The following is a 26410-nucleotide window of genomic DNA, read 5'->3' as shown; positions in this document are numbered from 1 at the left end:
TGCGCGATACTTGAAGACACCTTATCGTCTTGGCGTCACGGCAAGAGGAAAGCACAATACGGGTTGTGTTGTGGTCTGTTGACTTTAGAGCCGTTAATGTAGTTCTTACTGAATACTCTAGATATTGATAGAATATTGGAAAATTCTCTATTGAGATGTGAAATGAAAACTATATGTACAACATAATCATTGATAACTAGAACTCCGTAGTTCTTTCTCGGACACCCTGTGTGTATGAACTATATTCTTACTAGCCATTTATGGACAATGCTATTTACCTTGGTTAGTTTAGTCGTAATGGCGACACAAGCCAGATGTGAGCTCAGAGGTGAAGCCACGTCCTTTTTCTGGTACCTGTAGTCTGTTTAGCCAATAGTATGTGGGCTTCATCCACTGGTTCTTTAAACTTAGTGAGAATAGCAAGTGGTCATGAGCTAACGTGACGCGAAACAAGTAACTAAGCACTTTATGCTCTATCTAGTCGAGATACAGTTTATTTGCTGACTCTGGGAAAGAGGGAAGAAAGCGTGCGAAAGACATTGCTTGAAAGATGTAAATGAATCAAGCAGGGAACTATGATTAGGGAGAAGACTTTCATATGAAAAATTCTACTTGTGTAAAAAATGATGATTTCCCCTACTGAGTCTTTGGCAATCATCAGTGAACTGTTTCCAAGCCCGGAACCCCGGCGACTTTACCATAGCTGTAACGTAAAGTTTCACAAAAAGCACTTCTATCTGATTTCTACTACAAATACTAAGAAATGAAAAGGAAACTTTTTAGATTTGTTATATTCTCCGTTGTTAGTTGCTTCTTGATATAAATCCAAAAGCATAGGTGGGCCACAGTTCTCGATTATTTTGCAATAGGTCGGCGTTTCTGATGTTGTACCCGACTGCTTTATCAAGGCAAAGTGCCAGCGTCATCTTAACCAAAAAATACCTATTAACATTAAGTCATTTATGCAAGTAAAATTGACAGAATGTCATTGCCACCTTTATTATCTTGTTGTATAATCGTAATAAAGGCTTTACTTTATTACCAGGTACAAGTACCTGCGGCCCCCTGACAGGTCTTGGGGTGTTAAGTACGCTAATGGATCGTGGTCTGGCATGGTGGGTATGGTGATAAGAGAGGTAAGTGTGCTGAGTACCAGATGGGATAACACGTGCTGATCCAGCATGATGGATATGGTAAGTGTAGTAGTGTACCAGTCGGGGCGACGAGTCCTGGCTCAACATGATGGGTAGGGTGAGCAGGGAGGAACTGGTCAACTCCTGGTTCACAGCAAGGTAGGCTTGGTTAAGAGGAAAGTAAGTGTGTTCAATACTAAAGAGAAAAATAGCTTCTGGTCCGTTATAAGTATATTGGTGAGTTGAGCATGAGGACGGGTCCTGGATTAACCTGGTGGTTCATTATACTAGCTGGTACAAGGTCCCTTCTGGTAGAATACTTAGCGCCACTTTTCCCTTTGAATAGGTTCAGTAACTGCGCATAACTCCATAAATATATTGGAGAATTATCACCTTAAACACCTATTTGATTTTGCATACCTTTTTCATCCCTGGAAACGAAAATTTCCCTTAATTCTACATTTTATAATAACTTACATTCATGAAGCCAAGTCTGCATTTCGTTACCCTATTATAAGACCTGCCACTGCTAACCTGCAACGAAAACTTTGATATTCATTGCTTCTATTTGCCTTTAGCAGAGGAAAGAAAGAGTCATATATATAGTTTTTATGGTTCACCTGGACCATTTCCTTGACTGCGTTTCAGACTTACGTTGCAAGGAAAGAAAATGGCTTGAGAATTTCCATATCACATTATCAGTCTTCAGAGCTGCTTCTAAAGACTAGGAAATCATTCTTGCACCGATAGGAAGTGTTCATACTTTATCACATGATCTATATTTGTCTGATAAAGAAGTTTTTTCATATTTTCACATTAGAGGCTCCAGTCACGGAGAGAAGACCACACTGATCCCGGACTTCAATTGGAAGATTAACGAAAGTGAATAAAAAAAGACAAAGGAAAATCTTTTAATTTTGGATGAAGTAAAAAATCTTCCTTTTGAATGTGCTAGTTCACAGTTATTAAGAAAGACGAGAGGAAAAAGAGCCGCAAAGTTTTGTGGCGTAGAAAAATAAGCAGTTATCAAAACGGCCTACCCTTGAGTTGCCGACGGGCTCACAGTAATCATATAACGCAGCAGTATTGCCTGGTCTAGCTAGTGGTGTGGGCACAAAGGCAGCCAGCTCTCGAGAGCAAAAACCAAACTAATACCTACAGAAGAGGGAAAGTGAGCCAACATTGCGGCGTAGAACAAGAGAGTCAAGTTTTGAAATTTGGCCTAGAACAATTGACTCAACTCCATCGAATAAGGATGCCGAGCTAGAACCGCCCCAGCTGTGGAAATAGTACTCCCTCCAGAGATGGATCAATCCTTTTTATAAAGTGTGCAACGGTTCACAAGACAATAAATTTTGACATGCAAACAGGAATCCCAGTTTCTTAGAGGCAGACAGCTATTTCTGCAATGTGGAGTTTCCAAAAAGGTGTGGATGTTACCGTAATACCAGGTGTGTTCATCAAGTCAAGAGGTGGGAATAGTGGTCAGTCAAAGAAAAAAAGGAAAGCTGTAAGGAGCTTTTGATAGAAACATTGGTAGAAACTGGGTCTTGGAGACATTAAACTCAACACAATTTTTTGTACCCCACTGAGACATCCTGGCCAAGTCTGAGTTTATTGAGGAAGTTGTGTCAAGACGCGATGCAGAACGAGTTAGTGAAGAGGAAGCAGAACTGAAGGATGCGGGGCGAATGGGTATTTTTGGTTATCTATGAAAAGAATGAAATTGTTGATAATAAAAGAAAGGTTGAAGTGTAGGAAACAGGAAAGACTCCTGAGGTACACCACTGCTGGTGGAGAAAGGCGGGGAGGCTAATCCGTCAGCAACTACGCAGACAGATTTGCCAATGAAGCTAGATATGAAAGAATAAAGTGAGGGAGGGAAGCCAAAAGAGGTGATCTTAGAGATGAGACCCAGATGCCGCACTCTGTCAAAGGCTGTGGATATGTCGAGGACAACTACGTTTGAGTCTCCAAAATCTCTCAGGGATGAACCTCACCAGTGGATCTTGACTTACGAAAGCCATACTTTTGATGAGACAAAAGAGTGAGTTTCAAAGTGTCGAAGTATATGGGAGTTGAGGAGGGATTCAAAGACTTAGAAAATGGTAGATGGCAAAGTAACAGGACGATAATTCGAGGGGTTAGAACGGTCACTTTTCTTAAGGATGGGATGTACTAATGAACGCTTCCAAGATAAAAGGAAATTTTTTTTAAAAAGAGAAAAGGAACAGACGAGCAAGAGTAAGTGCAAGTTCAGAAGCACATTCTTTCAGCACACGGAGATAGATGCCATTAGAACTATAAGCCTTGCTTTTTTGTGTGTGTCCAAAGAAGGTGCTTTTCGGACAGTCAGAAAAGATATTACGGGAAAGGTCATAGGATTAGTAAGAGGAGCATCAAGGGATGCTGGAATGTTAGATTCCTCGAAGGAGGAGTTAGATGAGAAATGAGACCCAAAGACAATTGCTTTGTCTACGGAACAGAGAGGTGTGGGTCCGTCAGAACGGTAAAAAGAACATAGGATAGGGCGACAGAATTTGTTAGCGATGCTCTTAGCTAAAGACCAGAAAGACGTGTCAGTGGAAGACAAGGAGACGTTATCGCACTTCTTTTGAATAAAGGAACGCTTTGCCTCAGGGATAAAGTACTTGCAATGTTTACGGGCAGTAATGAATGCTGAATGAGAGTTGGAGGAAGGAGAATTTTTCTAAGTCTGATATGCCTGATCTCATTTAGACCTCAGATAAGGAACGGTTGAACCATGGATTGGAAGAAGCGGTCGTCTTGGAGGAAGGGGGATAGATGCTTCCATTTCCGCAACAACAACCTCTGCTATGCGTTAGGCACAAACAGATCATCACATAAAAGACAGTAATTTACCCAAGGAAGTCAGAAATGAATTTTCGTAAAATATTCTAGCCAGCTTTGTTGAGGTGCCAGTATTTACGCTTAGAAGGGGCTGCTGGTGGGGAGGTGATAAACAGTCTTAATTTTGTAATGAATCACTGTTCATTTCAACAGGAAGCGGATATCGGTGTTGGGCCCTTCGATGTGACAGCATCTCGCGCTGAGGTTGTAGACTTTACTGGGCTAATACTGGTAGATTATACGAGAATCCTGGGCGCTAGAGGGCGGCCAGAGGTGGACCCATGGGGCTTCCTGCTGCCCCTGTCACCGCTGGTGTGGTTGGCCATCCTGACGGCACTGTTAGTGGTGCCAGCGGTAATGTTTCTGCAGTCCTTATGCTTCTCCTTCAAGATAGAGGGAGAAAAGAACTGGTTAAGTGCAACATTTGCCTTCCTTCGTGTGTTGCTGCAGCAGGGTACGTTGAATCAACTCAAAGATTACATTTATTACCATTCCATTTTTACATTAGCTGAAAACAGTAATGCATCAGCCTACTAAGTGAAAGTCAACCAAAGAGACAAAGAAACGAGAAAGAATATATTCTTTACTTTTAAAACGAATGGGAAAGATTTGAGCATGATATCCTACAAAACCTTGGGAATATTAGTAAAATAGTCAATTACGAACCTGGGTAAAGATAGTCAGGTAAGGGTAGGGGTTGGATAGTTGACGAACACAAATCTAGATCATATTTATATATTTGTTTATCTACTATACTTAATCGCCGTCTCCTGCATCAGCAAGGTAGCGCAAAGAAACAGAGGAGGAATGGCTCAACCCCCCTACGTATAGATGTATATACATAAACGCCCATACAAGCATATATACATACATATACATTTCAACGTATGCAAATATATACATGCATAGACATATACATATATACACATGTACATATTCATACTTGCTGCTTTCATTCATTCTCGACGCCACCCCGCCACATATGGAATAGCATCCCGCCCTCGCCACTCGCCTCCAGCGAGGTAGCGCCAGGAGAAGAGAAGAATGGCCACATTCGTAAACACTCAGTCTCTAGCTCCCTTTCCACATCCAGGCCTCACACACCTTTCTATGGTTTACACCAGAGTTAGCGCAAGGAAATAGAAGAAAGAATAGCCTAACCCACCCACATCCACATGTATAAACATACACGTCCACACAGGCACATATACATACCTATACATCTCAAAGTATACATATATATACACAGACAGATATACACATACATAAACATGTACATAATTCATACTGTCTGGCCAAATAATTATTTACTCCCGTCGCCACCCCGCCACACATGAAATGACAACCACCTCCCCCGGCATGGACGCGACGTAGCGCTAGCAAAAGACAACAAAGGCAACATTCGTTCACACTCTGTCTCTAGCTGTCGTGTATAAGGCACTGAAACCATAGCTCCCTTTCCACATCCAGGCCCTACAAAATATTTCCATGGTTTACCTCAGACGTTTCACATGCCCTGGTTCAATCCATTGACAGCAAGTCCACCCCGGTATACCACATCCTTCCAATTCACTCTATTCCTTGCCCGCCTTTCACCCTCCTGCATGTTCAGGCTCCGATAACTCAGAATCTTTTTCACTCCATCTTTCTACCTCCAAATTGGTTCCCACTTCTCCTCGTTCCCTCCACCTCTGACATATATATCCTCTCTCTCAATCTTTCCTCACTCATTCTCTCAATATGACCAAACCATTTCAAAACACCTTCTTCTGCTCTCTCAACCACACTCTTTTTATTACCACACATCTAAATAACACTTTCATTACTTACTCGATAAAACCACCTCACACCACATATTGTCCTCAAATATCTCATTTCCAGCACATCCACCCTCCTCCGTACAACTCTATTTATAGCCCACGCCTAGCAACCATGTAACATTGTCGGAACCACAATTCCTTCAAATTTAAACACTTTTCCTTTCCAAGATAACGTTCTCGACTTCCATACATTTTTCAACGCTCCCAGAACTTTCGCCCCCTCCCCCACCCGATGATTCACTTCCGCTCCCATGGTTCCGTCCGCTGCCAAATCCACTCCCAGAAATCTAAACCACTTCACTTACTCCAGTTTTTCTCCATTGAAACTTACTTTCCAGTTGACTTGTCCCTCAACACTACTGTACCTAATATACTTGCTCTTGTTCACATTTACCTTCAGCTTTCTTCTTTTACACACTTCAACAAACTCAGTCACCACCTTCTGCAGTTTCTCATCCGAATCAGCCACCAGCGCTGTATCATCAGCGGAAAACAACTGACTCGCTCCCTAAGCTCTCTCATCAACAAAAGACTGCATACTTGCCCCTCTTTCCAAAACTCTTCCATTCACCTCCCTAACAATCCCATCCATAAACAAATTAAACAACCATGGAGTCATCACGCACCCCTGCCGCAAACCGACATTCACTGAGAACCAATCATTTTCCTTACTTCCTACTCGAACACAATCTTTATATCATTGATAAAATTTTTTCACAGCTTCTAATTATCGCCTACCACGACTTATATTCTTAATACCTTCCACAGAGCATCTCTATTAACTCTATCATATGCCTTCTCCAGATCCAAAAATGCTACATATCCATTTGCTTTTCTAAGTATTTCTCATACTTATTCTTCAAAGCAAACACCTGATCCACACATCCACTACCACTTCTGAAACGACATTGCTCTTCCCCAATCTGATGCTCTGTAAATGCATTCACTGTCTCAATCAATACCATCCCATATACTTTCCCGGGAATACTCAACAAACTTATACTTCTGTAATTTGAGCACTCACTTTTATCCCCTTTGCCTTATTTTTTAATTTTCAAAAGAAGGAACAGAGAAGAGGGCCAGGTGAGGATATTCCCTCAAAGGCCCAGTACTTTGTTCGTAACATTACCTTGCTGATGCGGGAAATGGCGAATAGTATAAAAGAAATATATATATATATATATATATATATATATATATATATATATATATATATATATATATATATATATATATATATATATATATATATATATATATATATATATATATATATATATATATATATATATATTGGAAAGGATCAGAATTTTGCGCGTGATCAAGATATTCCTATGAGTCCACGGGGAAAATGAAACACGAAACCTTCCCAAGCGCACTTTCGTGTGATAATCACATCATCAGGAGAGACACAAGAGAGAAATATAACAGTCAGTTGATATACATCGAAGAGACGAAACTGGGACGCCATTTGGTAAACATGTGATTGTCCAAAACATTTTTTGGACAATAACATGTTTACCAAATGGCTCTGTGGAAGGTATTAAGAATATATGGTGTGGGAGGCAAGTTGTTAGAAGCAGTGAAAAGTTTTTATCGAGGATGTAAGGCATGTGGACGTGTAGGAAGAGAGGAAAGTGATTGGTTCTCAGTGAATGTAGGTTTGCGGCAGGGGTGTGTGATGTCTCCATGGTTGTTTAATTTGTTTATGGATGGGGTTGTTAGGGAGGTGAATGCAAGAGTTTTGGAAAGAGGGGCAAGTATGAAGTCTGTTGGGGATGAGAGAGCTTGGGAAGTGAGTCAGTTGTTGTTCGCTGATGATACAGCGCTGGTGGCTGATGCATGTGAGAAACTGCAGGAGCTGGTGACTGAGTTTGGTAAAGTGTGTGAAAGAAGAAAGTTAAGAGTAAATGTGAATAAGAGCAAGGTTATTAGGTACAGTAGGGTTGAGGGTCAAGTCAATTGGGAGGTGAGTTTGAATGGAGAAAAACAGGAGGAAGTGAAGTGTTTTAGATATCCAGGAGTGGATCTGGCAGCGGATGAAAGCGGAAGTGGATCATAGGGTGGGGAGGGGGCGAAAATTCTGGGAGCCTTGAAGAATGTGTGGAAGTCGAGAACATTATCTCGGAAAGCAAAACTGGGTGTGTTTGAAGGAATAGTGGTTCCAACAATGTTGTATGGCTGCGAGGCGTGGGCTATGGATAGAGTTGTGCGCAGGAGGATGGATGTGCTGGAAATGAGGTGTTTAAGTGTGGTGTGAGGTGGTTTGATCGAGTAAGTAATGTAAGGGTGAGAGAGATGTGTGGAAATAAAAAGAGCGTGGTTGAGAGAGCAGAAGAGGGTGTTTTGAAATGGTTTGGGCACATATATATATATATATACATATATATATATGTATATATATATATATATATATATATATATATATATATATATATATATATATATATATGAATATCTTTTTTTTCATAATATTCGCCATTTCCCGCGTTAGCAAGGTAGCGTTAAGAACAGAGGACTGAGCCTTCGAGGGAACATCCCCACTTGGCCCCCTCCTCTGTTCCTTCATTAGGAAAACTAAAAACGAGAGGGGAGGATTTCCAGCCCCCCGCTCCCTTCCCTTTTAGTCGTCTTCTACGACACGCAGGGAATACGTGGGAAGTATTCTTTCTCCCCTATCCCCAGGGCTAATACATATATATATATATATATATATATATATATATATATATATATATATATATATATATATATATATATATATATATATATATATATATATATATATATATATATATATATATATATATATATATATATATATATATAAATATATATATATATATATATATATATATATATATATATATATATATATATATATATATGTATATATATATATATATATATATATATATATATATATATATATATATATATATTTTTTTTTTTTTTTTTTTTTTTTTTATACTTTGTCGCTGTCTCCCGCGTTTGCGAGGTAGCGCAAGGAAACAGACGAAAGAAATGGCCCAACCCCCCCCATACACATGTACATACACACGTCCACACACGCAAATATACATACCTACACAGCTTTCCATGGTTTACCCCAGACGCTTCACATGCCTTGATTCAATCCACTGACAGCACGTCAACCCCTGTATACCACATCGCTCCAATTCACTCTATTCCTTGCCCTCCTTTCACCCTCCTGCATGTTCAGGCCCCGATCACACAAAATCCTTTTCACTCCATCTTTCCACCTCCAATTTGGTCTCCCTCTTCTCCTCGTTCCCTCCACCTCCGACACATATATCCTCTTGGTCAATCTTTCCTCACTCAGTCTCTCCATGTGCCCAAACCATTTCAAAACACCCTCTTCTGCTCTCTCAACCACGCTCTTTTTATTTCCACACATCTCTCTTACCCTTACGTTACTTACTCGATCAAACCACCTCACACCACACATTGTCCTCAAACATCTCATTTCCAGCACATCCATCCTCCTACGCACAACTCTATCCATAGCCCACGCCTCGCAACCATACAACATTGTTGGAACTACTATTCCTTCAAACATACCCATTTTTGCTTTCCGGGATAATGTTCTCGACTTCCACACATTTTTCAAGGCTCCCAAAATTTTCGCCCCCTCCCCCACCCTATGATCCACTTCCGCTTCCATGGTTCCATCCGCTGACAGATCCACTCCCAGATATCAAAAACACTTCACTTCCTCCAGCCTCTCACCATTCAAACTCACCTCCCAATTGACTTGACCCTCAACCCTACTGTACCTAATAACCTTGCTCTTATTGACATTTACTCTTAACTTTCTTCTTCCACACACTTTACCAAACTCCGTCACCAGCTTCTGCAGTTTCTCACATGAATCCGCCACCAGCGCTGTATCATCAGCGAACAACAACTGACTCACTTCCCAAGCTCTCTCATCCCCAACAGACTTCATACTTCATGGATTTGTATGTAGCATTTATGGATCTGGAGAAGGCATATGATAGAGTTGATAGAGATGCTCTGTGGAAGGTATTAAGAATATATGGTGTGGGAGGAAAGTTGTTAGAAGCAGTGAAAAGTTTTTATCGAGGATGTAAGGCATGTGTACGTGTAGGAAGAGAGGAAAGTGATTGGTTCTCAGTGAATGTAGGTTTGCGGCAGGGGTGTGTGATGTCTCCATGGTTGTTTAATTTGTTTATGGATGGGGTTGTTAGGGAGGTAAATGCAAGAGTTTTGGATATATATATACATATATATATTTATATATATATATATATATATATATATATATATATATATATATATATATATATATATATATATATATATATATATATATATATATATATATATATATATATATATATATATATATATATATATATATATATATATATATATATATATATATACATACAAAAAGAAGAGAGAATGTTGGTGTGAAGGGCGTGTTGAGAGTAAGTGAGCTTGGGAAGGAGACTTGTGTGAGGAAGTACCAGGAGAGACTGATTACAGAATGGAAAAAGTGTGAGAACAAAGGAAATAAGGGGATTGGGGGAGGAATGGGATGCATTTAAGGAAGCAGTAATGGCTTGCGCAAAAGATGCTTGTGGCATGAGAAGTGTGGGAGGTAGGTTGATCAAAAAGGATAGTGAGTAGTGGGATGAAGAAGTAAGATTATTAGTGAAAGAGAAGAGAGAGGCATTTGAAAGAGTTTTGCAAGAAAAAAATGCAGATGAGTGGGAGATGTATATAAGAAAGAGTCAGGAGGTCAAGAGAAAGGTGCAGGAGGTGAAAAAGAGGGCAAATGAGAGTTGGGGTGAGAGAGTATCATTAGATTTTAGGGAGAATAAAAAGATGTTTTGGAAGGAGGTAAATAAAGTGCGTAAGACAAGGGAGCAAATGGGAACTTCAGTGAAAGGGGCTAATGGGGAGGTGATAACAAGAAGTGGTGATGTGAGATGGAGATGGAGTGAGTATTTTGAAGGTTTGTTAATGTGTTTGATGATAGAGTGGCAGATATAGCGTGTTTTGGTCGAGGTGGTGTGCAAAATGAGAGGGTTAGGGAAAATGATTTGGTAAACAGAGAAGAGGTAGTAAAAGCTTTCCGGAAGATGAAAGCCGGCAAGAAAGCGGGTTTGGATGGTATTGCAGTGGAATTTATTAAAAAAGTGGGTGACTGTATTGTTGACTGGTTAGTAAGGTTATTTAATGTATGTAAGATTCATGGTGAGGTGCATGAGGATTGGCGGAATGCTTGCATAGTGCCATTGTACAAAGGCAGAGGGGATAAGAGTGCTCAAATTACAGAGGTATAAGTTTGTTGAGTATTCCTGGTAAATTATATGAGAGGGTATTGATTGAGAGGGTGAAGGCATGTACAGATCATCACATTGAGGAAGAGCAGTGTGGTTTCAGAAGTGGTAGAGGATGTGTGGATCAGGTTTTTGCTTTGAAGAATTTATGTGAGAAATACTTAGAAAAGCAAATGGATTTGTATCTATTATCTATAGATCTTGAGAAGGCATATGATACAGTTGATAGAGATGCTCTGTGGAATGTATTAAGAATATATGGTGTGGGAGACAAGTTGTTAGAAGCAGTGAAAAGTTTTTATCGAGGATGTAATGTATGTGTACGTGTAGGAAGAAAGGAAAGTGATTGGTTCTCAGTGAATGTAGGTTTGCGGCAGGAGTGTGTGATGTCTCCATGGTTGTTTAATTTGTTTATGGATGGGGTTGTTGGGGAGGTAAATGCAAGAGTTTTGGAAAGAGGCGCAAGTATGCAGTCTGTTGTGGATGACAGAGCTTGGGAAGTGAGTCAGTTGTTGTTCGCTGATGATACAGCCCTGGTGGCTTATTCATGTGAGAAACTGCAGAAGCTGTTGACTGGTTTGGTAAAGTGTCTTAAAGAAGAAAGTTAAGAGTAAATATGAATAAGAGCAAGGTTATTAGGTACAGTAGGGTTGAGGGTCAAGTCAATTGGGAGGTAAGTTTGAATGGAGAAAAACTGGATGAAGTAAAGTGTTTTAGACATCTGAGAGTGGATCTGGCAGCGGATGGAACCATGGATGCGGAAGTGAATCATAGGGTGGGGGAGGGGGCGAAAATTCTGGGGGCCTTCAAGAATGTTTGGAAGTCGAGAACATTACCTCGGAAAGCAATAATGGGTATGTTTGAAGGAATAGTGGATCCAACAATGTTGTGTAGTTGCGAGGCGTGGGCTATGGAGAGAGTTGTGCGCAGGAGGGTGGATGTGCTGGAAATGAGATGTTTGAGGACAATATGTGGTGTGAGGTGGTTTGATCGAGTAAGCAATGTAAGGGTAAGAGAGATGTGTGGAAATAAAAAGAGCGTGGTTGAGAGAGCAGAAGAGGGTGTTTTGAAATGGTTTGGTCATATGCAGAGAATGAGTGAGGAAAGATTGACCAAGAGGATATATGTGTCAGAGGTGAAGGTAACGAGGAGAAATGGGAGACCAAATTGGAGGAGGAAAGATGGAGTGAAAAAGATTTTGAGTGATCGGGGCCTGAAAGGCGTGCAAGGAATAGAGTGAATTGGAACGATGTGGTATACCGGGGTCGACATGCTGTCAATGGATTGAACCAGGGCTTGTGAAGCTTCTGGGGTAAACCATGGAAAGTTCTGTGGGGCCTGGATGTGGAAAGGGAGCTGTGGTTTCGGTGCATTATTACATGACACCTAGAGACTGAGTGTGAACGAATGGGGCCTTTGTTGTCTTTTCCTAGCGCTACCTCGCACATATGATGAGGGAGGGGGTTGTTATTCCATGTGTGGCGAGGTGGCGATGGGAATAAATAAAGCAAGACAGTATGAATTATGTACATGTGTATATAGGTATATGTCTGTGTGTGTATATATATGTGTACATTGAGATGTATAGGTATGTATATTTGCGTGTGTGGACGTGTATGTATATACATGTGTATGTGGGCGGGTTGGGCCATTCTTTTGTCTGTTTCGTTGCGCTACCTCGTTAACGCGGGAGACAGCGACAAAGCAAAAAAATATATAAAATAAATAATATATATATATATATATATATATATATATATATATATATATATATATATATATATATATATATATTTTTTTTTTTTTTTTATACTATTCACCATTTCCCGCGATAGCGAGGTAGCGTTAAGAACAGAGGACTGGGCCTTTGAGGGAATATCCTCACCTGGCCCTCTTCTCTGTTCCTTCTTTTGGAAAATTAAAAAAAAGAAAAAAAAAAGCAATATATATATATATATATATATATATATATATATATATATATATATATATATATATATATATATATATATATTCTTAAAAAATATATATATATACATATATTTTTTGCAGGGAAAAATGCAATTGAGTGGGAGATGTATAAAAGAAAGAGACAGGAGGTCAAGAGAAAGGTGAAAGTGGTGAAAAAGACGGCAAATGAGAGTTGGGGTGAGAGAGTATCATTAAATTTTAGGGAGAATAAAAAGATGTTCTGGAAGGAGGTAAATAAAGTGCGTAAGACAAGGGAGCAAATGGGAACTTCAGTGAAGGGCGCAAATGGGGAGGTGATAACTAGAAGTGGTGATGTGAGAAGGTTTGTTGAATGTGTTTGATGATAGAGTGGCAGATATAGCGTGTTTTGGTCGAGGTGGTGTGCAAAGTTAGAGGGTTAGGGAAAATGATTTGGTAAACAGAGAAGAGGTAGTAAAAGCTTTGCGGAAGATAAAAGCTGGCAAGGCAGCAGGTTTGCATGGTATTGCAGTGGAATCTATTAAAAAAGGGGGTGACTGTATTGTTGACTGGTTGGTAAGGTTATTTAATGTATGTATGACTCATGGTGAGGTGCCTGAGGATTGGCGAAATGCTTGCATAGTGCCATTGTACAAAGGCAAAAGGGGATAAGAGTTGGTGCTCAAATTACAGAGGTATAAGTTTGTTGAGTATTCCTGGTACATTATATGGGAGGGTATTGATTGAGAGGGTGCAGGCATGTACAGAGCATCAGATTGGGGCAGTGTGTTTCAGAGCAGTGTGGTTTCAGAAGTGGTAGAAGAATGTATGTGAGAAATACTTAGAAAAGCATATGGATTTGTATGTAGCATTTATGGATCTGGAGAAGGCATATGATAGAGTTGATAGAGATGCTCTGTGGAAGGTATTAAGAATATATGGTGTGGGAGGCAAGTTGTTAGAAGCAGTGAAAAATTTTTATCGAGGATGTAAGGCATGTGTACGTGTAGGAAGAGGGGAAAGTGATTGGTTCTCAGTGAATATAGGTTTGCGGCAGGGGTGTGTGATGTCTCCATGGTTGTTTAATTTGTTTATGGATGGGGTTGTTAGGGAGGTGAATGCAAGAGTTTTGGAAAGAGATGCAAGTATGAAGTCTGTTGTGGATGAGAGGGCTTGGGAAGTGAGTCCGTTGTTGTTTGCAGATGATACAGCGCTGGTGGCTGATTCATGTGAGAAACTGCAGAAGCTGGTGACTGAGTTTGGTAAAGTGTGTGAAAGAAGAAAGTTAAGAGTAAATGTGAATAAGAGCAAGGTTATTAGGTACAGTAGGGTTGAGGGTCAAGTCAATTGGGAGGTGAGTTTGAAGAAAAATTTGAGGAAGTAAAGTGTTTTAGATATCTGGGAGTGGATCTGGCAGCGGATGGAACCATGGAAGCGGAAGTGAATCATAGGGTGGGGGAGGGGGCGAAAATCCTGGGAGCCTTGAAGAATGTTTGGAAGTCGAGAACATTATCTCGGAAAGCAAAAATGGGTATGTTTGAAGGAATAGTGGTTCCAACAATGTTGTATTGTTGCGAGTCGTGGGCTATGGATAGAGCTGTGCGTAGGAGGGTGTATGTGCTGGAAATGAGATGTTTGAGGACTATGTGTGGTGTGAGGTGGTTTGATCGAGTAAGTAATGTAAGGGTAAGAGAGATGTATGGAAATAAAAAGAGCGTGGTTGAGAGAGCAGAAGAGAGTGTTTTGAAATGGTTTGGGCACATGGAGAGAATGATTGAGGAAAGATTGACCAAGAGGATATATGTGTCGGAAGTGGAGGGAACGAGGAGAAGTGGGAGACCAAATTGGAGGTGGAAAGATGGAGTGAAAAAGATTTTGAGTGATCGGGGCCTCGATCAAACCACCTCACACCACACATTGTCCTCAAACATCTCATTTCCAGCACATCCATCCTCCTGCGCACAACTCTATCCATAGCCCACGCCTCGCAACCATACAACATTGTTGGAACCACTATTCCTTCAAACATACCCATTTTTGCTTTCCGAGATAATGTTCTCGACTTCCACACATTCTTCAAGGCCCCCAGAATTTTCGCCCCCTCCTCCACCCTATGATCCACTTCCGCTTCCATGGTTCCATCCGCTGCCAGATCCACTCCCAGATATCTAAAACACTTCACTTCCTCCAGTTTTTCTCCATTCAAACTCACCTCCCAATTGACTTGACCCTCAACCCTACTGTACCTAATAACCTTGCTCTTATTCACATTTACTCTTTACTTTCTTCTTCCACACACTTTACCAAACTCAGTCACCAGCTTCTGCAGTTTCTCACATGAATCAGCCACCAGCGCTGTATCATCAGCGAACAACAACTGACTCACTTCCCAAGCTCTCTCATCCCCAACAGACTTCATACTTGCCCCTCTTTCCAAAACTCTTGCATTTACCTCCCTAACAACCCCATCCATAAACAAATTAAACAACCATGGAGACATCACACACCCCTGCCGCAAACCTACATTCACTGAGAACCAATCACTTTCCTCTCTTCCTACACGTACACATGCCTTACATCCTCGATAAAAAGTTTTCACTGCTTCTAACAACTTTCCTCCCACACCATATATTCTTAATACCTTCCACAGAGCATCTCTATCAACTCTATCATATGCCTTCTCCAGATCCATAAATGCTACATACAAATCCATTTGCTTTTCTAAGTATTTCTCACATACATTCTTCAAAGCAAACACCTGATCCACACATCCTCTACCACTTTTGAAACCACACTGCTCTTCCCCAATCTGATGCTCTGTACATGCCTTCACCCTCTCAATCAATACCCTCCCATATAATTTACCAGGAATACTCAACAAACTTATACCTCTGTAATTTGAGCACTCACTCTTATCCCCTTTGCCTTTGTACAATGGCACTATGGACGCATTCCGCCAATCCTCAGGCACCTCACCATGAGTCATACATATATTAAATAACCTTACCAACCAGTCCACAATAAAATATATATATATATATATATATATATATATATATATATATATATATATATATATGTATATATATATATATATATATATATATATATATATATATATATATATATATATATATATATATATATATATATATATATATATTTATACATATATTATCCCTGGGGACAGGGGAGAAAGAATAATTCCCACGCATTCCTCACGTGTCGTAAAAGGCGGCTAATCGGGACGGGAACGGGAGGCTGGAAACCCTCCCCCACTAGCATTTTAACTCTCTAATAGGGAAAACAGAAGATGGAGTCATGCATGGAGTGCTCATCCTTCTCGAAGGCTCAGATTGGAGTGTCTAAATGTGTGTGGTATAGCCAAGATGAGAAAAAAGGAGAGATAAGTAGAATGTTTGAGGAAAGGAACTTAGATGTTTTGGCTCTAGGTGAAACGAAATCTGAAGGGTAAAGGGAAAAAGTGGATTGGGAATATCTTGGGAGTAACGTCAGGGGTTAGTGAGAGGACGAGAGCAAGGGAAGGAGTAGCATTACTCCTAACACAGGTGTGGTGGGAGTATATGATAGAGTATAGGAAAGTAAACTCTAGAATGATATGGGTAAAAGTGAAAGTGGATGGAGAGAGCTGGGTGATTATTGGTGCATATGCACCTGGGCATGAGAAGAAAGATCGTGAGAGGTAGGTGTTTTGGGAGCAGATGAGTGAGTGTCTTAGTAGTTTTGATGCCTGAGACCGGGTTATAGTGATGGGTGATTTGAATGCAAAGGTGGGTAATGCGGCAGTTGAGGGAAAAATTGGTGTACATGTGATGTTCAGTGTTGTAAATGGAAATGATGAAGAGCTTGTACATTTATGTGCTGAAAAAGGACTGCTGATTGGGAATACCTGGTATAAAAAGAGACATATACATACGCTTACGTATGTAAAAATGGAGAGATCGCCAGAGAGCGTCATTGGATTACGTGTTAATTGATAGGCGCGCGAAAGAGAAAATTTTGGATGTTAATGTGTAGAGACTTTCAGAAAAGAAGAGAGAATGTTTGGGTAAGCGAGTTTGGGAAGGAGACTTGTGTGAGAGACTGAGTACAGAATGGAATAAGGTGAGAACAAAGTACGTAAGGGTAGTGGGGGAGGAATGGGATGTATTTAGGGAAGCAGTGATGACTTACGTAAAAGATGCTTGTGGCTTTAGAACCTTGGGTGGTGGGCAGATTAGAAAGGGTGGTGAGTGGTGTTATGAAGAAGTAAGATTATTAGTAAAAGAGAAGAGAGAGGCATTTGGACAATTCTTTCAAGGAAATAAGGCAAATGAGTGGGAGATGTATCAAAGAAAGAGGATGGAGATCAAGAGAAAGGTGCAGTAGGTGAAAAAGAGTGCAAATGAGAGTTAGGGTGAGAGAGTATCATTAAATTTTCGGGAGAATAAAAAGATGTTTTGGAAGGAGGTAAATAAAGTGTGTAAGACAAGGGAACAAATGGGAACTTCAGCGAAGGGGGCTAATGGGAAGGTAATAACAAGTAGTGATGATGTGAGAAGGAGATGGAGTGAGTATTTTAAAGGTTGCTGACTGTGTTTGATGATAGAGTGGCAGATATAGGGTGTTTTGGTCGAGGTGGTGTGCAAAGTGAGAGGGTTGGGGAAAATGATTTGGTAAACAGATAAGAAGTAGTAAAAGCTTTGCGGAAGATGAAAGCAGGCAAGGCAGCGCGTTTGGATGGTAAAGCAATGAAACTTATTAAAAAAGGGGGTGACTGTATTGTTGACTGGTTGGTAAGGTTATTTAATGTATGTATGACTCATGGTGAGTTGCCTGAGGATTGGCGGAATGCTTGCACAGTGCGATTGTACAAAGGCAAAGAGGATAAAAGTGAGTGCTCAGATTACAGAGGTATAAGTTTGTTGAGTATTCCTGGAAAATTATATGGTAGGGTATTGATTGAGAGGGTGAAGGCATGTCCAGAGTATCAGATTGGGGAAGAGCAGTGTGGATTCAGAAGTGGTAGAGGATGTGTGGATGAGGTGTTTGCTTTGAAGAATGTATGTGAGAAATACTTGCAATGGCTTTGTATGTAGCATTTATGGATATGAAGAAGGCATATGATAGAGATGATAGAGACGCTCTGTGTAAGGTATTAAGAATATATGGTGTGGGAGGCAAATTGTTAGAAGCAGTGAAAAGTTTTCATCATGGATGTAAGAAATTTGTACGTGTAGGAAGAGAGGAAACTGATTGGTTCTAAGTGAATGTAAGTTTGCGGCAGGGGTGTGTGATGTCTCCATGGTTGTTTAATTTGTTTATGGATGAAGATTTTGGAAAGAGAGGCAAGTATGCAGTCTGTTGTGGATGAGAGAGCTTGGGAAGTGAGTCAGTTGCTGTTCGCTGATGATACAGCGCTGGTGGCTGATTCGTGTGAGAAACTGCAGAAGCTGGTGACTGAGTTTGGTAAAGTGTGTGAAAGAAGAAAGCTGAGAGTAAATGTGAATAAGAGCAAGGTTATTAGGTACAGTAGTGTTGAGGGACAAGTCAATTGGGAGGTAAGTTTGAATGGAGAAAAACAGGAGGAAGTGAATTCTTTTAGATATCTGGCAGTGAATTTGGCAGCGGATGGAACCATGGAAGCGGAAGTGAAACATAGGGTGGGGGAGAAGGTGAACGTTCTGGGAGCGTTGGAGAATGTGTGGAAGGCGAGAACCTTATCTTGGAAAGAAAAAATGGGTATGTTTGAAGGAATAGTGGTTCCAACAATGTTATATGGTTGCGAGGCGTTGGTTATGGATAGAGTTGTAATGAGGAGAGTGGATGTGCTAGAAATGAACTGTTTGAGGACAATATGTTGTCTGAGGTGGTTTGATCAAGTAAGTAATGATAGGGTAAGAGAGATGTGTGGTAGTTAAAAGAGTGTGGTTAAGAGAGCAGAAGAAGGTGTTTTGAAATGATTTGGTCACATGGAGAGAATGAGTGAGGAAAGAATGACAAAAAGGATATATGTGTCAGGGTGCAGGGAAGGAGGAGAAGTGGGAGACCAAATTGAATTTGGAAAGATGGAGTGGAAAAGATTTTGAGTGATCGGGGCCTGAACATAACTTGGGAGGTGACTCAGTCGTTGTTCGCTGGTGATACAGCGCTGGTGGTTGATTAGTGTAAGAAACTGCAGAAGCTGATGACTGAGTTTGGTAAAGTGTGTAAAAGAAGAAAGCTGAGAGTAGATATGAATGAGAACAAGGTTATTAGGTACAGTAGGGTTAAGGGACAAGTCAATTAGGAGGTAAGGTTGAATGGAGAAAAACTGGAGAAAGTGAAGTGTTTTACATATCTGGGAGTGGATTTGGCAGCGGATGGAACCATGGAGGCGGAAGTGAATCATAGGGTTGGGGGAGGGGGTGAAAGATCTAGGAGCGTTGAAGAATGTGTGGAAGTCGAGAACATTATCTCGGAAAGCAGAAATGGGTATGTTTGAAGGAAAAGTGGTTCCAACAATGTTATATGGTTGCGAGGCGTGGGCTATAGATAGAGTTGTGCGGAGGAGGTTGGATGTGCAGGAAATGAGATGTTCAAGGACAATATGTGGTGTTAGGTGGCTTGATCGAGTAAGTACTGAAAAGGTAAGAGAGATGTGTGGTAATAAAAAGAGTGTTGTTGAGAGAGCAGAAGAGGGTGTTCTGAAATTATTTGGTCACATAGAGAGAATGAGTGAGGAAAGATTGACCAATAGGATGTGTATCAGAGAATGAGGGAACGAGTAGAACTGGGAGACCAAATTGGAGGTGGAAAGATGGAGTGGAAAAGATTTTGAGTGATCCGTGTCTAAACATGTAGGAAGGTGAAAGGCGTGCAAGGAATATAGTGAATTGGAACGATGTGGTATACCGGGGTCGACGTGCTGTCAATGGATTGAACCAGGGCACGTGAAGCGTCTCGTTAAACCATGGAAAGTTGTGTGGGGCCTGGATGTGGAAAGGGAGCTGTGGTGTCGGCGCATTATTATATGAAAGATAGAGACAGAGTGTGAACGAATGCTGCCTTTGTTGTCTTTTCCTAGCGCTACCTCGCGCACATGCGGGGGCAGGGGGTTGTTATTTGATGAATGACGGGGTGGCGTTGGAAGTGAATTGAGTCAGACAGTATGCATTATGTACATGTATATATATGTATATGTCTGCATATGTCTGTGTGTGTGTGTATATATATATATATATATATATATATATATATATATATATATATATATATATATATATATATATATATATATATATATATATATATATATATATATATATATATATATATACACACATGTACATACTTCGTACTGTCTACCTTTATTCATTCCGATCGGCACCCCGCCACACATGAAATAACAACCCCCTCCCCCCGCATGTGCTCGAGATAGCGCTAGGAAGAGAAAACAAAGGCCACAATCGTTCACACCTATTCTCTAGCTGTCATGTATAATTCACTGAAACCACAACTCCCTTTCCACATCCAGGCTCCATATAACGTTCCATGGTTTTCCCCAAACGCTTCACATGTTTTGGTTCAATCCATTGACAGCACGTAGACCCCGGTATACCACATCGTTCCAATTCAGTCTTTTCTTTGCACGCCTTTCACCTTCCTGCATGTTCAGGCCCGGCTCACTCAAAATCTTTTCCACTCCATCTTTCCACCTCCAATTTGGTCTCCCACTTCTACTCGTTCTCTCCATCTCTGACACATACATCCTCTTGGTCAATCTTTCCTCACTTATTCTCTCCATGTGACCAAACAATTTTAGAACACCTTCTTCTGCTCTCTCAATCGCACTCTTTTTATTACCACACATCTCTCTTACCTTTTCAGTACTTACTCGATCAAACCACCTAACACCACATATTGTCCTCGAACATCTCATTTCCTGCACATCCACCCTCCTCCGCACAACTCTATCTATAGCCCACGCCTCGCAACCATATAACATTGCTGGAACCACTTTTCCTTCAAACATACCCATTTCTGCTTTCCGAGATAATGTTCTCGACTTCCACACTTTCTTCAACGCTCCTAGATCTTTCACCCCCTCCCCCAACCCTATGATTCACTTCCGCTTCCATGCTTCTATCCGCTGCCAAATCCACTCCCAGATATCTAAAATACTTCACTTCCTCCAGTTTTTCTCCATTCAGACCTACCTCCCAGTTGACTTGTCCCTTAACCCTACTGTACCTAATAACCTTGTTCTCATTCATATTTTCTCTCAGCTTTCTTCTTTCACACACTTTACCAAACTCAGTCACCAGCTTCTGCAATTTCTTACACGAATCAGCCACCAGCGCTGTATCATCAGCGAATAACGACTGACTCACCTCCCAAGCTCTCTCATCCACAACAGACTGCATGCTTGCCCTCTTTCCAAAACTCTTGCATTCACCTCCCCTAGCAACCCAGTCCATAAACAAATTAAAGAACCGTGGAGACATCACACACCCCTGCCGCAAACCAACATTCACTGAGAAGCAATCTCTTTCCTGTCTTCCTACACGTACACATACCTTACATCTTCGATAAAAACTTTTCACTCTTTCCAACAACTTGCCTCCCACACCATATATTCTTAATACCTTACACACAGCATCTCTATCAACTCTATCATATGCCTTCTCCAGATCCATAAATGCTACATACAAATCCATTTGCTTTTCTAGGTATTTCTCACATACATTCTTCAACGAAAACATTTGAAGCACACATCTTCTACCATCTCTGAAACTACACTGCTCTTCCCCAATCTGATGTTCTGTACATGCCTTCACCCTCTCAATCAACACCCTCCCATATAATTTCCCAGGAATACTCAACAAACTTATGCTTTTATAACTTGAGCACTCACTTTTATCCCCTTTGCCTTTGTACAATGGCACTATGCAAGCATTCCGCCAATCCTCAGGCACCTCATCATGAGTCATACATACATTAAATAAACTTACCAAACTACCAACAATAGTCATCCCCTTTTTCAATAAATTCCACTGCAATACCATCCAAACCCGCTGACTTGCCGGCTTTCATCTTCTGCAAAGGTTTTGCTACACCTTCTCTGTTTACCTAATCATTTTTCCTAACCCCCTCACTTTGCACACCACCTCGACCAAAACACCTTATTTCTGCCACTCTATATCAAACACAGTTAACAAACCTTCAAAATACTCACTCCATCTCCATCTCACATCACCACTACTTGTTATCATCTCCTCATTAGCCCCTTTCACTGAATTTCCCATTTGTTCCCTTGTCTTACGCACTTTATTTATCCCATTCCAAAACATCTTTTCATTCTCCCTGAAATTTGATGATACTCTCTTACCCCAACTCTCATTTTACTATTTTTCACCACTTACACCTTTCCCTTGACCTCTTTCTTTTATACTTTTCCCGGTCATTTGCATTAGTTCCCTGCAAAAATCGTCCAAATGTCTCTCTCTCCTCTTTCAATAATAATCTTACTTCTTCATCCCTCCACTCACTGCACTTTCTAATCTGCCCACCTCCCATGCTTCTCATGCCACAAGCATATTTTGCGCACGATATCACTGCTTCCCTAAATACATCCCATTCCTCCCAAGCTCCCCTTACGTCCTTTGCTCTAACTTTTTTCCACACTAATGATACTCTCTCATCCCAAATCTCATTTGCCCTCTTTTTCACCTCTTGCACCTTTCTCTTGACCTCCTGCCTCTTTCTTTTATACATCTCCCACTCATTTGCATTATTTCCCTGCAAAAATCGTCCAAATGCCTTTCTCTTCTCTTTCACAAACAATCTTACTTCATCCCACCACTCATACCCTTTCTAATCTGTCCATCTCCCACGCTTCTCATGCCACAAGCATCTTTTGCGCAAGCCATCACTGCTCCCCTAAATGCATCCCATTCCCCCCCCCACTTCCCTTACCTCCTTTGTTCTCACCTTTTTCCATTCTGTACTCAGACTCTCCTGGTACCTCCTCACACATGTCTCCTTCCCAAGCTCACTTACTCTCACCACTCTTTTCACCCCAACATTCTCTCTTCTTTTCTGAAAACCTCTACAAATCTTCATCTTCGCATCCACAAGATAATGATCAGACATCCCTCCAGTTGAATCTCTCTGCACATTAACATCCAAAAGTCTCTCTTTCGCGCGCCTATCAATTAACACGTAATCCAATAACGCTCTCTGGCCATCTCTCCTACTCACATACGTATATTTGTGTATACCTCTCTTTTTAAACCAGGTATTCCCTATTAACAGTCCTTTTTCAGCACATAAATCTACAAGCTCTTCACCATTTCCATTTACAATACTGAACACCCCATGCACACTAATTATTCCCTCAACTGCCACATTACTCACCTTTGCACTCAAATCACCCATCACTATAACCCGGTCTCGTGCATCAAAACTATAATCACACTCATTCAGCTGTTCTCAAAACAATTGTCTCTCGTGATCTCTCTTCTCATGCCCAGGTGCATATGCACCAAGAATCACCCATCTCTCTCCATCCACTTTCAGTTTTACCCATATCAATCTAGAGTTTACTTTCTTACACTCTATCACACACTCCCACTACTCATGTTTCAGGATGTATGCTGCTCACTCCCTTGCTCTTGTCCTCTCACCAACCCCTGACTTTATTCCCAAGATATTCCCAAACAACTCTTCCCCTTCACCCTTCAGCTTCGTTTCACTCAGAGCCAAAATATCCAGGTTACTTTCGTGAAACATACTACCTATCTCTCCTTTTTTTCTCATCTTGGTTACATCCGCAAACATTTAGACACCCCAGTCTGAGCCTTCGAGGAGGATGAGCACTCCCCGCATGACTCCTTATGCTTCCCCTTGTGTGTCGGTATTGCCATTTGAAAGGCACGTTTCTTCTCCCTTGAAATGCGGAAAGCCTCCTTCGTTTCAAGTTTCTTTAATTCAATGTTTTTCTTTAAAATAATATTTTAAAATTGGTCAAATGGTCGACCAGACAGCTGCAACAAACGTTGAGGTATGACAGATCTTGGCATCACTTGTTGATCAAGGCATTTCCTAAGGAATTCAAATCGTAACTTCAGTTGGTGAGCCTTGATTAGCGATTTGGAGAAAGCAGTAACGAAAGGAGAAAGTCCAGGACAGCTTGTAGAAAAGTAATAGAAGAGCCATGTGGAATCCATGTTGGAAAGGATCACAATTTTGCGCGTGATCAAGATATTCCTATGAGTCCACGGGGAAAAAGAAAAACGAAAAGTTCCCAAGTGCACTTTCTTATTATAATCACATCATCAGGGGAGACACAAGAGAGAAATATAACAGGCAGTTGATATACATACGAGAGATGAAGCTAGGACGCCATTTGGTAAACATGTGATTGTCCAAAACATACAACGAGCATTCATAAACTTATCATTTTACAATTCTTATCAACAATAAAGTTATCTAATTTGTATAGACCATCACTAAGGAAAGAACGCAATAGGCTACAAGTGTCACTAAATCGTAAGTTGGACCATCTTATTGAAAACAGCGACTGGACCAAGAACACAAACCCATCTTTTGTGGTAAACCTGTCTAATAAACAGCTAGATAAAGATTCCTTGTGTGCATTAGGCCATGGTTTAAGCTTTGTGTGCTCTAACAGAGAAGCCAGCTGTGTTGATGTCACAAAGTCTTTTTGTAATTCAGAAAAATACATTAATTTAAGTAATGATGATATTAATATCTGTAAGGGTTTAGTGTATGCCAGTTTGTCAAAACCAGTGGAAGCTAATTGCCCTAAAAGATTCATAAGAGATATTAATACCTTAAAAAAAGACAAGGATATACATATTACTAAAGCAGATAAGGCTAACACTGTTGTGATTTTAGACAAATGTAACTATTTATCTAAAATGAATGATCTTCTAAATGATAACACAACATATTCTAAACTTAGTAAAAATCCCTTAGAAGTAGTTAATTCTCACTTCAATAAAGAAATGAAGTTGTTGTTGAAAGGTAACATTTCTCTTATCAAAAGTTTGTCATCTTTGTCCCCTTCATAGCCATATATGTATAGACTTATCAAAACACATAAACAGAATTTTCCAGCAAGACCTATAATGAGTTCAGTAGCCTCCATTACATATAAATTGTCAAAATGGTTAGTTTCTTTATTAAGCTCTTTAGTGGGTAAGGTATCAAATTCTAATATCATGAACAATGTAGATTTAGTCAACAAGCTAAACAATATCAATGTTAATTTTGATTTCAAACTAGTTAGCTTTGATGTTTCCTCTCTTTTTACTAAAGTTCCAGTTGATGACCTTTTAGAATATTTATTTGATGTCTTGGATGATATTCATTTACCTGTTTCAGTCTAATTTCATTGAACTGATAAGATTGTGTATAAAAGACAGTGTATTTCAATTTAATGGAGATTATTATGCTCAAAAATTTGGTATGACAATGGGTAACCCTCTTTCACCTGTAATAAGTAATCTTTATATGGAATTTTTTGAAACAAAATTACTAAAGGAATCTTACCTTCTAATGCAATTTGGTTTAGGTATGTAGATGATGTTCTTTGTGTTTGGCCAACAAATGAAAATTAAAAATATTTCTCCCCTTACTTAACAATTTAGTACCTTCCATGAAATTTACTGTAGAAAATGAAAATAATGGTATGTTACCATTTTTAGATTGTATGATCCATAGACAAGGAATCAAGTTTAAGTTTAGCATATACAGAAAACCCACCAATGTATGCTCATATATCCATTATTACTCGTCTCAACATGACAGAGTTAAATTATCATCATTTCAATCTATGTTCCTTAGGGCATTACGTATTTGCAGTCCAGAGTTTATTGATGATGAGTCTGAGAAGATATATTCTATTGGATCTAAGTTAAAGTACCCTAAATCTTTCATTGATAAATCCCTCAAGTTAGCAAAGAAATCATTTTATAGAGTTGAGCCCAAACCTCCCATTGACACCAAGAATCTTTTAGTTCTCCCTTTTGATAATAATTCACTTTGCTTCCCAAGTTGCTTAAATCCTTTAATGTAAATATTGCCTTTAGCAACAATAATACTATAAAGAATATCTTAATCAGGAATTCACCCGAAAATTCTCTTGGTTGCTTCTATAAACTGCCTTGTGGAATCTGTGATAAATTCTATGTTGGTCAGACTGGTAAGGATCTTTCTGTTAGACTTAAGCAACATAAATATAGGATAAGAACGGGACAAGAATCAAATGCCTTGTTTAATCATGTTAAAAACTATGATCATTGTATTGACTGGAGTA

At 40.1% G+C, this 26410-nt stretch overlaps 1 protein-coding gene across 1 annotated transcript in view; it reads left to right on the top strand.

Moving 5' to 3' along the window:
- Positions 1 to 297: 297 nt before the first annotated feature.
- Positions 298 to 26410, top strand: part of LOC139756949 (glutamate receptor ionotropic, kainate 4-like) — a 104708-nt gene continuing 78595 nt past the window's right edge. The window contains exons 1-3 of the mRNA XM_071676893.1: positions 298 to 350; positions 1046 to 1136; positions 4158 to 4458. Coding sequence (XP_071532994.1) covers positions 298 to 350; positions 1046 to 1136; positions 4158 to 4458 — 445 coding nt within the window. The remainder of the gene's footprint in view (positions 351 to 1045; positions 1137 to 4157; positions 4459 to 26410) is intronic.

The sequence above is a fragment of the Panulirus ornatus genome, chromosome 23 (genome assembly GCF_036320965.1).
Source record: "Panulirus ornatus isolate Po-2019 chromosome 23, ASM3632096v1, whole genome shotgun sequence".
Taxonomy (NCBI): Eukaryota; Metazoa; Arthropoda; class Malacostraca; order Decapoda; family Palinuridae; genus Panulirus; species Panulirus ornatus.
Note: the sequence above shows the minus strand (reverse complement) of the source record. Positions and strands in the feature narration are given on the sequence as shown.